The sequence below is a fragment of the Anabrus simplex genome, chromosome X, assembly GCF_040414725.1.
Source record: "Anabrus simplex isolate iqAnaSimp1 chromosome X, ASM4041472v1, whole genome shotgun sequence".
In the NCBI taxonomy this organism is placed as follows: domain Eukaryota; kingdom Metazoa; phylum Arthropoda; class Insecta; order Orthoptera; family Tettigoniidae; genus Anabrus; species Anabrus simplex.
The window spans coordinates 158913365-158927276 of record NC_090279.1 but is presented as its reverse complement, the minus strand read 5'-3'; the positions used below and the strand labels follow the sequence as shown (position 1 = coordinate 158927276).

General features: G+C 38.4%; 1 protein-coding gene across 1 annotated transcript in view; it reads right to left on the bottom strand.

The window, feature by feature from the left end:
* Positions 1-13912, bottom strand: part of LOC136885993 (zinc finger protein 93) — an 85651-nt gene that overhangs the window by 33745 nt on the left and 37994 nt on the right. Inside the window, exon 7 of the mRNA XM_067158703.2 lies at positions 12039-12091. Within this exon, the coding sequence (XP_067014804.2) occupies positions 12039-12091 (53 nt within the window). The remainder of the gene's footprint in view (positions 1-12038; positions 12092-13912) is intronic.

Below are 13912 nucleotides of genomic sequence, written 5' to 3'. Positions count from 1 at the left end.
CTTAAAAATGAGTGCGTGGCATATTTGTCATGCACCATACAGTCAGACATAATCGCATATGAAGCAGGATTTCCTCCCGCAAACCACGCAACAGCAGTAAATATCATAATTTGTCGGCGATGCCAATAACAACTCTGAATTTCATCTTGAGGAAGAATAGTGAACTTCTCCGCGAAATCCACTTGCAAAACCATTGAATTTTCAGTCGTTTGTTTTTTCTGCGCTTCGAACATTTTGCTTTGCATTCTTTTAATAAATGTGTCTTTCGTAAACAAGGGACACGATTTTACTAGTTTATCAAAGCACTCTTGAACTGTGCCAGATTCTTGAATTCGAGATACGTGATTTTCATCATCACTATGCTACTGGTACCACTCTATTTCGTCTCCAGCATTCTCCTCTGTCAGTGAATATTTTAAAATATATTTAGAGCATTACGTTCACTATTCATACGATGTTCATCAGAGTCATCACACGCCGCAGAAAAAGTAAATTTACTAAATTTGCTAGGAATATTAAGTCCTTTAGAATCAATCAACAAATGGAAATTTTCATGTTGCTTGCCCAGGCATATATTTCTTAGAGTTTGATGTTGCAGAGAAATATACTTTGGTTGAAGTTCACAAAAAGCAGACCGACCGATTGCATGATGTGGGTATTCTTCTTTAAAAAGTTCATATGCCTCTTGCATTGTGGCGCACATGAATTGCTTCTGTTGTTTTAATTTTTGTCCAGAACTATCCTTTACGGAGATAAAATCTCTTGCTCGAGGAAATGGCCAAGTGATTGAGGAATTCAAGGACTTCTTGATTTGGAAGTAAAGACTTATTGCACTTGCTGGGGGTAGATGAACTTACACAAAATTTTACACTCAGATCAGAAACAACTTCCCATTTCTTCCGCGGACTCACTGGTAAAGCCTGCTTCAAACGCTTTACAGCTTTCCCCAATGTTTGTTTGCATTTATAAGCAGATGTTGGCGTACTCGGCTCTGCCATCAATGTAGATGGTTGTGTTGTTGGACTTGTAGTACAGGAAGTAACTGTTGATAAGCCGTGAAGTTTCTTCTGAACTCTGAATTTCTCGACCGATTCTCGTACCTGTTGACGGCGTACGCGTAACTGGGTAGGTGTCATCTTCCTTCCTCTCCTTGCATGCCTTTCCCTTTCCTTTCTTTTAAAATCCTCATCATTCTTCCTCTTCTCACAATATCATTTATAACGTTCCTTGTGAGTAAGTGGCATTACTATAAATAACCTCAGTTTGAACACCAACTGCTATTCTAAAACACGTCCTTTACATTTAACATAAGACATTTCATTTAATTTAACCGTATTGAACTGAGTTTACCAAAATTTATAAAATCTGAAAGGTTCCACCTATTCAATACAAAAACAATGTTGTCTGATTGTATTACATCAGAATCACTTTATTAGCAGTACTAGTTTTGATGTTTTGACAACACCATCATCAGCTGCGTTAAAGTAAAGAGAAACCGGCATTTAATATAAAATACATCTCAACATTATTTACACAACCTGCTCCTTTAGACATTATATTAAATTATAAATAAATAAATAAATAAATAAATAAATAAATAAATAAATAAATAAATAAATAAATAAATAAATAAATAAATAAATAAATAAAATTTACTTGTATTACTACCAGTTAACAAATTTATAGGTCAAAAACAGTTAAAAAACAAACAACATTATAAAGTTTTCCATCTTAGGGTACTGAGTTCGATCACATTTTTCAATTGGTGTTGCTAAATTACTATTTTACACCTTGTGCGTCATTTCAATGTCTCTGATCTTCAAGGTCAGAAATAACCATTAAGTTGAAAGGTATAGATCTATATTCAATTTTGTTGCTATTGAAATTAATGTTAAACTGTTTTTACATTAAAAACATATTACACCAATGAAAATTCGTTGTGTTGACATTCGTTTATGATAATACAATAAAATATGCCATCTTCTAAAACCAGGTGCCAGAGGCCGAATTGTTTTCTTATTATGCTTAGCTGTGTTGTAACCTCCTGTAATCTGATATGGTACACTGTAACAAGTATGTCATAAAGACTATGCTTCTCACTTCAATACTGGACACCTGCAAATGATGAAAACCCAAATTCAACAAAGGGAGACATATTACAAACACTGTCAAACTGTTGAGCTTACTTTTTGTAGAACTCACCTCAAACTCAGCGGCTGTTACACAACGAGTGGGGCCTGTTCTGTCATGTGCTTGACGCCGAGAAGCGTTGAGGAGGGGTAGTAGGGGTAGTAGGGGTAGCAGAAAGAGTCGCCTGTGGAGTGATAGCGAAGGAGGGGCCCGGAGGACATTGCGGACAAAAACAATAAAATGAAAAACTATTACGTAATGCACGAAGAACAGTAGTATTTCTTGGCAATTTTATATTTGTCAACAACTTAATCAAGAAATCAAATAAAACCCTAGGTTTTTCTGAAATTTCATTTAGATTAAGACTGGCATTGTAATATTGATCTAAGTGTATGAAACACGCCTCTGTAACGTCAAGCACAGGCTCCTTGTTAAGCGTCTCCATAATCTCAAGATCATGTTCTATGCCTTGTGTTTAAGGTCATGGACAGCTGAAAATCTGTTGTATTTCATAGCATTAAAATGTTCATTATATCTAATACTGAAACTACGTCCGGTTTGCCCTACATATCCGCAGCCACAATCATTGCATCTTAACTGATATACTCTTGACTTGGAGTAAGGATTAATACCATTAATTGCTGTTGCATTATGTAATACCTCTGTGCTTCTAATTATCCATTCTGAATGAGATCCTAATGTTACGCTTCTTAACGATATTAGTGATCTTAAAACATCTTTATTAAATTTCGAAACACCTTTTATTTCTGGTTTATCTTTGATCAAACTGGTGCAAGGGCGATGTTTAGACTTATTAATTATGCGTTCCTTGAAGTCCTCTTTAAATCCATTAGCCTTGGCCATTAACCGGATGATATTCAGTTCTTTGTTTAAATTGTGCTTAGACATTCGTACTTAAACGAACAATCTACCAGGCTATTGTAAGTCGCATATTTACGCAATTTTGGGTGCGATGAATCTTGCCCGATTGTGACAGCTGTCTGTGTACGCTTTCTATAATTGCCAAAAGAAAATGAGGAAGAGTGCCTATTAATCTTGAGGTCCAAATAATTAATTGACTTTTCTTTTTCGGATTCCAGAGTGAACTTTATATGTGTGTCTATTGTATTAAGATTATCGAGAGTGGTTACAGCGTCACTTACCCGCTCATCTAGTATCACGAACGTGTCATCCACATACCTAGACCAAAATAGTATATTCTTGAATTTGTCGTCATTAATTATTAATGTATCCTCTAAAAAAATCTAAATAGATTTCTGCCAGAATCCCTGAGGCCGGTGACCCCATTGCTAGGCCATCTTGTTTATAGATGATTCGGTCAAATACGAAATAGTTGTTTTTAATAAGCAATTTTAGGATACCCATAAACTCTTCAATTTCCAGAATACTCAAATGACTATATGTCTTCAGCTTCTTCTTGATAATGGGAAGTCATTTATTAGTCTTTATATTAGGAAACACATTAACAATATCGAAAGAATATATGGTGTGATGTGCTTGTAATCCAAATTTAACTCAATCAGTTCTAAGGAATTCTTTATAGATTTGTTAGCAGTAAATCTGTAATGCTGTTTAAGAAATTTCTGGATGTACTATGCCAATTTATAAAGAAGGCTGGGCCTATAATTTTAAATGGGCCTAATGGGGACACCGGCCTTGTGGATTTTTGACCGCACCATTGCGGTTGGAAGACCAGGACTCATATTAATTCATTTCTGTTTCTCAAGTTTAATAAAGAGAAATGAAGAATCCTTTAAAGTCTGTTTTAAATTTCTTTGAAGTGACTGCGTCGGGTCTTTCTTCATAACCGAAAAGGCGCCATATTAAAAAACTCTTGGTTTTTTAATGTAATCCGATTTTTGCATGACCACTGTTGCGGTGCCCTTGTCAGCCTTAGTAACAATAAGTTCTTCGTCTTTAATCTTCTTTTTTAGTTTCAATATATGCTTCCTGACCATAAGGGAATCCTTAGGGATGACAGAAGTTGTTTTATTATTATTAATGAAAATTTTATTAAGTTGTCTTTTTATGTCCATTCTAACTTCGTCTTGCATGTCATTTGGTAATTTCCCTCCTGCAACTTCTGCTTCTATGGCAAATTTAGTGGCTACTTTGGCTTGATTGAAATTCGGCCAGTTATGTTTACATCCTTTTTCTAGAATAAGTCTTTCGGTCTTGCCTCCTTTACAAGCGAGTGAGATGCAGAAACTGAATCCTCAGAGCAGCATATTATGTCACACAGTGATATAATGCATTCCTGTACACATGGCTCCATGCGACGGGGATCTCCCCTGCCGCCCACTCGCAAGAACGTCGTAAACACGCAATGTACTTTACTATCAGCTTCGTATGAATCCATTTGAAATTTTAAATGAATGACATAGCAGTTTGAAAGGGTGTACAGTATTGGCTTTGCATACCAAATTTTATTAAAATTGAGCCACACACTTTTCGTCTACAGAAACTTATATACCTTTTCCGTCGTGTGTTTACATGGCCTGCAGCAATAAATTTGTTGCCTTATTATACCTTATATAAACTGTTAATAACCTAAATAAGTACTTTACTACAAAGAGAGAGTGCATTAGAATTAACATTTACCATAATTATTTTGATACTTTTTCATCATAATAAACAGTAATTCCTAAAACATTGAGAAATATCAAATGAATTTAGACTGCACATAAAGGTTCAATTAACCACATAATTAAAAATTGAAAGACATCAATAAATGAATACATATCATAAAATTAATAAAATTTAATGTTTTATCTATCATAAAAACCAATTGTTGAGTTTTATTTTAAACTTTACTTTTTTTCCTTCTTGGGTTAACTATTCTCTGGAATCAGCCAGTAATTAGTTCTCATTTCTTCCACCAAAGGCTCTGCTGCTGTAACAGATGAGGGCCAAATGCGTTACGCACATCAACTATCCATTATCGTTAGAGCCAAGTCTCTCCTTCAACAATTCATCGATATATATCGATGGTCCTGTGCAGAGAAAAATAATTATCTTTGGTCTTGCATTTATCTTATTTTTGAGATGATCGTAGCATTTGTTCAGTGACATGACATCATATGTCACAGGGGTTTCGCTGCAGATTCACGAGTAGGAGAAGAAAAAAGTACTGAAAACAGGCTTTTCCAGGGGAGGGGGCGAAACTTAGGTGTCAGTAGCAAAAACTGAACCTCTGGTATAATATGTGAGACTGAATCAAGGTGCAGTACAGCTAATGCAGTGAGCTCGCAGTTACGATCAACAGTATTCTGTAAGAAAGAATTCAGTTCCCGGACGAAATTATCTTTACAACAGTCTATATTCAGACCAACTTTGCTTCATGGGAGTAAAAGCTGGGTGGACTCAGGATATCTTATTCGTAAGCTAGAAGTAACAGAAGTAGCGAGAATGATTGCTGGTACAAACAGGTGAGAACAATAGGAATGAACTCTATGGATGAAGCTGTGCCCACAAACTAGCTTCGGTGGTGGGGTCATGTGAGGCGAATGGAGGAGAATAGGTTACCTAGGAGAAAAATGGACTCTGTTATGGAGGGTAAGAGGGAGACCAAGTTAATGATGGTTAGACTCAAGTTTCTAATGGTTTAAAAGGTTTAGAACTAAACGAGGCCACATAACTAGTAACAAACAATAATAATGTTATTTGCTTTACGTCCCACTAACTACTCTTTTACGGTTTTCGGAGACGCTGAGGTGCCGGAACTTAGTCCCACAGGAGTTCTTTTACGTGCCAGTAAATCTGCCGACAGGAGGCTGACGTATTTGAGCACCTTCAAATAACACCGGACTGAGCCAGGATCGAACCTGCCAAGTTGGGGTCAGAAGGCCAACGCCTTAACCGTCTGAGGATTGTGGTTGAAAATAGTAAATTCACAGAGGCTTGCAGACTGAATGCTGAAAGGGGTAACAGTCTATAATGAAGATGTATGTAGTATTTATGTATACTGCCAGCCAAAAGTTTCGGGAGAAAACATATGTACCCGTACGAATATGTTTAATGATTGTTTAATGACAGATTATATTACTGTAACCAAGTTTCAAAAGTTGGCAGAAGTGTAACATGTCTCTAAGTAAGTTGGCACTGGGGATCGCACAGAAGGCCGTTCGAGGTCATGTGTTTGGTACTTGTCCCGCCACTCGTAGCTTGCTGTCTGTTGCGTCGACAAGTTATTGCTCAGTCAGTGCGCTCTGTGTGGTTTAATTAAGTGTTCTGTTACAACAGCTTGGTTTTTTATTGGAAGGGGAGTTGGTTCAGATCTGATCTTCAAAGAAACCATAAGTATTAAGTTATATTATAATGTAGTTATTATATTATTGCAGTCGGAAGTTGCATTAAGATTGTGACATTATCAGTATCAAATATAGCAAGATTTTTATATTTTCTTTGTAGATAATGGGCTGTGGAAAGACACCCAGCATAGAGTTATGCTCAGCAATTAATATTCTTCGAGGAGAAAAGTATACAACACGGGAAATCTAAAAAGCTCAAAATCCCCTGTTCAACGATTAGAGATACCATTTCACGCATGGATAAAACAGGGTCTAACGAAGACAGACATCGATCTGGAAAGCCTCCAGTGACTTCAAAAGCTGATGACAAGTATTGTTGTAGTCAGCAAACAGAATAGGAAAATGACGGCGCCTGAAATCCAAAATCAATTAAACACGCAGCTTGGGAGTCAAGTATCAGCGACCACAGTTAAGCGTTGCCTAAGAGCTGCTAATCTTTGTGGGTGAATTGCAACTTCTATGACATGGGAATATATATTTTTTTTTGCTATTTGCTTTACATCGCACCGACACAGATAGGTCTTATGGCGATGATGGGACAGGAAAGACCTAGGAATGGGAAGGAAGCAGCCGTGGCCTTATTTAATGTACAGCCCCAGCATTTGCCTGGTTTGAAAATGGGAAACCACGGAAAACTCTCTTCAGGGCTACCGGCAGTGGGGTTCTAACCCACTATCTCCCGGATGCGAGCTCACAGCTGTGCGCTCCTAACTGCCCGGCCAACTCGCCCGGTGACGTGGGAATAAACAGAAGAGATTGAAGTGTGCTAAAGTCCACAAAAACTGGACAACTGAGGACTGGAAAATGGTGCTGTAGACAGACGAGTCCAAGTTTGAAGTTTTGGGCAATGACGATGAGTTTATGTTCGTTGTTCACCATCAGGAAAAAGTGCATCCTGATTGTATAACACGTACAGTGAAACATGGAAGGAGCTCTGTGATAGTTTGGGCTTGTTTCACATTCAGTGGAGTTGGTACACTGCACCACATTCAACGAACACAGGATAAAAACGGCTAACATTCCATCTTATCTTGTTATGCTCTTCTGTCCAGACAGCAACCTACTGGACATGGGTTTATCCTTTAACAAGACAATCACCCCAAACCCACATCTTGTTATCGCACTAATTATCTGCAAAGCAAGTAAAACTCTGGGGAATTGTCTTTAATGGAATGGTCCCCCCAATCCCCAGACTGAAATCCAATTGAGCTGCTGTGGGAGGAGATGGATCGCCAAATCCGAGAAGAGTGTCCTTCCTCATCAGAAAAGGCGCGGTACATTCTGCAGAATGCCTGGTGAAGTACCATGTTTTCTCGCGTAATTAACGCACTCTTTTGACAAAAAATACAGGCGAAAACTTTGGATGCGTAAATTATTCGAGGAATTCTGATATTAAAAAAATTATTTATAATTATTTACATTTAAAAGATACATGAAATTTAATATACACGCAATTGGTTAAACTCATCTGCAGTTAATCGCCATTTGGCGTAAAATTCCGGCGTGAGATTCTTTCTGAAAAGTCAAATAGGGTACATCAGGTAAGTTGGACACATGGGTTTGAAGTACTGACACTGGAAAATATCCTTCCCGTTATGAGCTGACAATACGGCCCTAAGTAAAATGAACATGTACTAATAAAAGTACAATTCATGTAAGTATATAATAATGATATACTGCCAAAAACAGAAAACTGTCCAACACGAGAAGGGCCGGGCATCGAAGGAGGGACCCCTGCTACATTTCCCCAAACTGTTCGTATCCAATCTTGTACGAGTGAAGTGTCCATCCACCCCTTTTCTTGGATAAGAACCTGGATCCTTCGCGGAAAGTTTACTTTAAGCATGGTTTTTCATTTTAGAACAACGTAAGGTGCAAGCTTTCTGCCATCAACTGTTACAGCAAGCATTGCAGTACATCGTTCTTTTTCGCTTCTGGTAGCACGTGCGATAACACTCGATATCCCTTTATCAATTGTTCGACTTTGTGGCATACAGAAACTGATTGGCGTCTGACCTGTGATTCCTATTTGGGAGAGCAAATGTTCCTTCACTTTACGCTTCTCAATCACAAAGCGATGAAAATCAATTAGTTGAAATCATTCGGCATTTTGTGGCATAAAGTTGTTCTTCGTTGAAGAGAAAGTCCATTTTTCTTCATAAAAATTAATGAAGCCTCAGCTAACCTTCAAATTCGAGACATTGATTCCATGTGCAGCATCTATTTCTCGTCCTTTAAAATACAGCAGTTCGTGAGAAACAGCATATCCAGTGTTGCGTAACGAAATCGAAAATTTAAGCAGATCCTCCCTTACTTTCAGAAACTTGCCACTCTTTGGTCCGTGAAATGCTTTGTGAGACTTGTTGGTCGCTTGAAGTGCACTTCTCTGTAACCACGGTAACCGCAGTAGCGCACGTTGCATTCGGACAATGAATACTTGCGGCCCACTGCCCTATTCCCGTATGTTTCAGCGTAACTGATCACCACGAGTTTATATGATGCACTATTACTCGAATACTTGCTCACTGTGGACTAACAAACAATTCTGAAATCACAGAAAACACATGTCCCATACCCGAAACACTCGTAAAATACGTCTGTAAAAGACTGGAATAGAGCTGCGCTGATTCTCTCACTGAATTAGTGCAGTGGTATTTCCTACCAGCTGATAACAGCACACTGCCCGGTATTTGGAATGCCCGGTTTTGCAATAGGTAGGCTGCTACCTGAATACTTGACATCTTTATTTCGAAACACATCTGGAGCTGTTCGAAGAAGTGGGTGCATCAAATACGTGAACATTTCTTTTTCTCCACATTGGACCCAAAAAATTGGGATGCGTAAATTATGCAAGGGCATTAATTATGTGAGAAAATATGGTATAACTGCATCAGTGTTAGAAAAACTTGTTTCGAGAATGCCAAGAATAGTTAAAAGTGTACTAGCAGCAAAGAGGGGTTTCTCTGACGATAAGAGAGTTTGATATGTATATCATTTTCTTGTAAAATATTAGTTTTAGAATATATGTTTGTCAATTCCTTGCATAGGTATGATGTTTTCTTTTAATCTCAGTCCATTCTTTAACATTTCAATGCTTGTCCGGAAACTTTTGGCTGGCAGTGTATGTATGTATGTACGTTAAAAATGATTTTTGTTATAAGATGGTGTTAATCATAAAATTCTGGAAGTTTTTGTGTTGCAGTCAAGTTTAGCAAGGCCAAATTGGTAAAGTTAGAAACTACATTTTTATTGTCCTGATGAGCAAACGGACTGCTGCATCATCAAACTCACACGATGTGCTCAGTACTTCCATGGCAAATGGTAAGAGGAAGCCGTGTTAGATGACAGCGGCAGTTCACAAACAGTTGGATAACAATAACATGTGCAATAACAAAGTCTACATTGGGTCAACTCTAGGTGCTTTGACGTTACTTGTAATATTCAATGACCAACACTTGATCATGGATTTTTCTACACTAAACGTTTGATCATCTCAGAGCAGAGACACAAGTAAATATGATCTCTCTCATTTACTTTCTTCGAGGCACCCTTTATTTATTTTCCATCAACAGAATGTTCTCGGTATTGACAGGCCGAGTTCTGGCTGTAAAAACTCAAAGTCTCCCTCACACACAAAATATAGCGATGACTGAACTTGGACCAGAAATGAATAAAAATCTAATCTAATCCACCCCAGTTGTAATGCGCTCGACTGGCGAATGCCAAGGAACATAGCATTTAAACACGTAAAAGCATAATTTCTTGGAACATCATTAACCCATTCAAGTCACAATAAATGGCCACATTGTTGACTGTGGAATCAGATTTAATTTGCCCACCCGTAGTCGCCTTAAGATAATCTACAGAAAAACATGCATAAAATACAAACTAATGAAGATAATTCACTCAAATTTTGCGTTCATGCCATTGAAAGTTATGACTTACCCAAACTTCATTCCTTGAACGACTGCTGGCTGTGGTACAAATGTTTCATTTGAAATAATTTTAAAAAGAACAGATCCGTGTAATCGAAAAACATCACAAGTTCGGACGGTGGATGGACTCTAAATTTTTCGTATTTCTGAAACAACACTGTATCCACGAACTGGATATTTATATGAAATGAAAATCCACAGCCTGTTTCCAGTCATTCGACCGGGTCAGGAAAGGAATGAACAAAGCCCCCATCTAGCGGCAAGGATAGGAATTGTGCCAGCTGCCGAAGCCAGTCCTCTGGGGCAATGACTAATGAATGACAGATGAAATGAAATGATATTGGAGTGTGTTGCTGGAATGAAATATGACAGGGAAAACTGGAGTACCAAGAGAAAAACCTGCCCCACCTTCGCTTTGTCCAGCACAAATCTCACGTGGAGTGATCGGGATTTGAACCACGGAACCCAGCGGTGAGAGGCCGGTGCGCTGCCGCCTGAGCCATGGAGGCTCTTGGATATATATATCAGGATTATTGTCTTTATTCTCCAATTTCCACTCACTACAGCTCTTTTGTATCACCAGCTGCACACATTTAGAAGGACCTGCTGTGGTATTTTCATCCTCACTTTCTTCGACGCTCTTTGCACTTGAATAACTTTTACTGTTGGTATCACTACCCTCAAACTCCGATTCATTGTCCAAAATATCATTATTGCCATAAAAAACACTGTCTACAAGCGCTTTCAAACTCTCATCATCCTTACCGCAATGCAGGATCCTACTGCATAATGAGGGGGCGATGACCTTCGATGTTAGGCCCCTTTAAACAACGCGCATCATCATCATCATCATCATCACTGCATAATGAATACGGAATACCAATGAAAATAAACTGTTGTTCAACAATCCCATTGTCACACAGAAATGCAGACAGCATTGTTTACCAAGATGGTCCTGAGGTTCATTCAGCCTACACCAAAAATGAGTACCAGGTTAATTCCTGGGGGCAAAGGCAGCCGGGCGTAGAGCCAACCTCTCTACCCCATCAAGTGCCAAGGTTACAGATAGTGGAAGTTCTTACCTTCCACCCCTCCAAGGGCCTTTATGGCCTGTATGGAGATGACTTTTTTTTTACTTGTTTACCAAGAGTACATGCTTTTAGTTCCTACCAGTATTTATTGTGACAATTTTATTGCAAAAGGGAATCTAACATCATATGAAGATAAGCGAGACACTGCATCATTGCGAGCTGCCAAAACACCACATGCGACCACAGCTCGTCAAATGACGCAAATGGTTTAAAGTTATAAGAGAATTTATATGACCTCATTTGGTGTGAAATTTAATTCGAAGAAAGCATGCCGAGCTTCATTCTGTGGTAAGAATAACTATTTACTCACTATTTTGATATTTAGCAGATAAATGTTCCAATTTAGTACATACCAACACATAAGGACCACCATCATGTAACTGGCCTAGGCAATGAAATTAAAAATAGGCCTACATGTTCACCGAAAGTACCAGCTATAGGGTTGCCAGATTTGAGCCCAATCGGTCAAGTACCTTTCACATGAAAGATAAACAAACCAACATTCAGATTTATATATTAGTAAAGATTAGCTTAGTTCCAAAGTGTCTTACCTAGTCTTGAAATATCCCCTTGAACCTGAGTGCAGATTTCTGGACACTCTCTCCTAGAAAAACAAATAAAAGAAGAAAGTGATTTGTGAGTTTTGTTTTTCCCTGTGAGAATAAAATATTTACAACAAACTGGAAATTGTACCAAATGTATCAACAGAGAAATATTTATAATATTCTTCCTTAACAAATAAAAGAGATAAAGATCACCTGTGTGGCATACTCAGTTAGGTGCTAATTTTCTACACTCAAAGTTGTGGGATAAAATCCTGGCTGGCACAGTCAAATGGCATTTAACACTTCAACCACCATGTTCATCACATATACATGATGGGCAAAATAAAACTGGCCGGGAAAATATTTATAAGACTGGCGCAGAATTGACCCTTGTTAATGAACAGGAGAACTCCCCATCACAGGAAACGCTGGAAACTGTGACTTCGATGCACCAATTGGTTGCTGTCACATGTCTGCGCGATGGTCGCTTCCTTCCCTCTGCTAGCCCTTTCCTATCCCATCGTTGCCATAAGACCTATCAGCGCCGGTGCGACTTAAAGCAACTTGTAAAAAACGGAACACTTTATCGTTCCCGCCATGTGATGATAAGATTTTGAAAATGTAACATAGTTTCAATCTTTTATTGCATATCAGTCTACCAAGTAGCTATGTTAAGTTGCCATGCTGAGTGATTGGGTATAGCAAAATTCAAAATTGACACTTAAAATTAAGATACAGTGGCATGGAGAGTGGATGAAACAACGAACTGGAGGAGTAACGTACTGTAAGGTATTCCTAATACAAGTGTCACTCCCAGCCATAGTGTAGCAGGTATGGTTAAATTAAGGGAATGTGAAACTGATAGTTTGAATCGTATAAGGTAATTTTTTTTTTTTACATCGATATGAAGCTTCAGTGCTTATACACAGGCCAGTGTGCGCCACAAGCAAGCAGTAAAACACCACTGTTATTATTCTTGTGTGTTGCGCACACTGCACTGCCATACAGTCGGAATGAAGTAACTAGGTAACATACAGTGCGCTAGCCTTCCGAGTGAGAGGTGGCGACATCATCTTAGCTCCGATTAAGATGTTCCTTGTTCCATCATATGTGCATAAACATAAACAGCAAGGTCATTAAACGAACGAGAGTACCACTTACTATACGAGCAACAGTAAACCATTCTTAAATTCAAACCCTCATTCCTTTCACTATTAGAGAAGTCTTGCTCGTGAACAGACAAGATTTTCTTCTGAAGATGCGCGGAGCAAAGTTCTCTGTGAAACGTAAAGAATTTCACCTTGTTTTCTGACATGGCAAAAGCCCAAAAGCTTATTATTCCGTATACAATTACAGGCCGTGAAAATATCAGTCTACAACGATTAACAATGTGATCAAAAATAAGAAAGCATATCCCCGCCCCAGACTCGAACCTAGCACTGTAAGACTTGTGCACCACAGCACAAAACATGTTGATTACAGCTCGTGTCATAGTTTTAACACAGTTGTTTCATTTACATATCAGCACATTTAGAGAGCGCACTTGTGGTTACTATTATTTAACACCTTCGCTCCCATAGAGGAGTAAAGTCGTTTGACGCTCGTTTGGTGTAGCGTGCTCTGATATGCTTGTGTTTTCAGAGACCAGAGGAGTTCTACCTAGAAGTTTCCTTTCCTTCTGGAAGATGACACGAATGTCCTCTATCCTCGACACATTACAACTCTTTGCGTTCTTTTACTAATTATTTACAAGCCAAATTTTGGTGCTTCTCAAACTCATTGCAATTGCAAGCAACAAAGGTTGCAACGAGTAAATTTTGTAGTAAGAAAAACGATTCCAGAAGAATTATTTAATATTTTGCACAATAATGAAAGGTGAT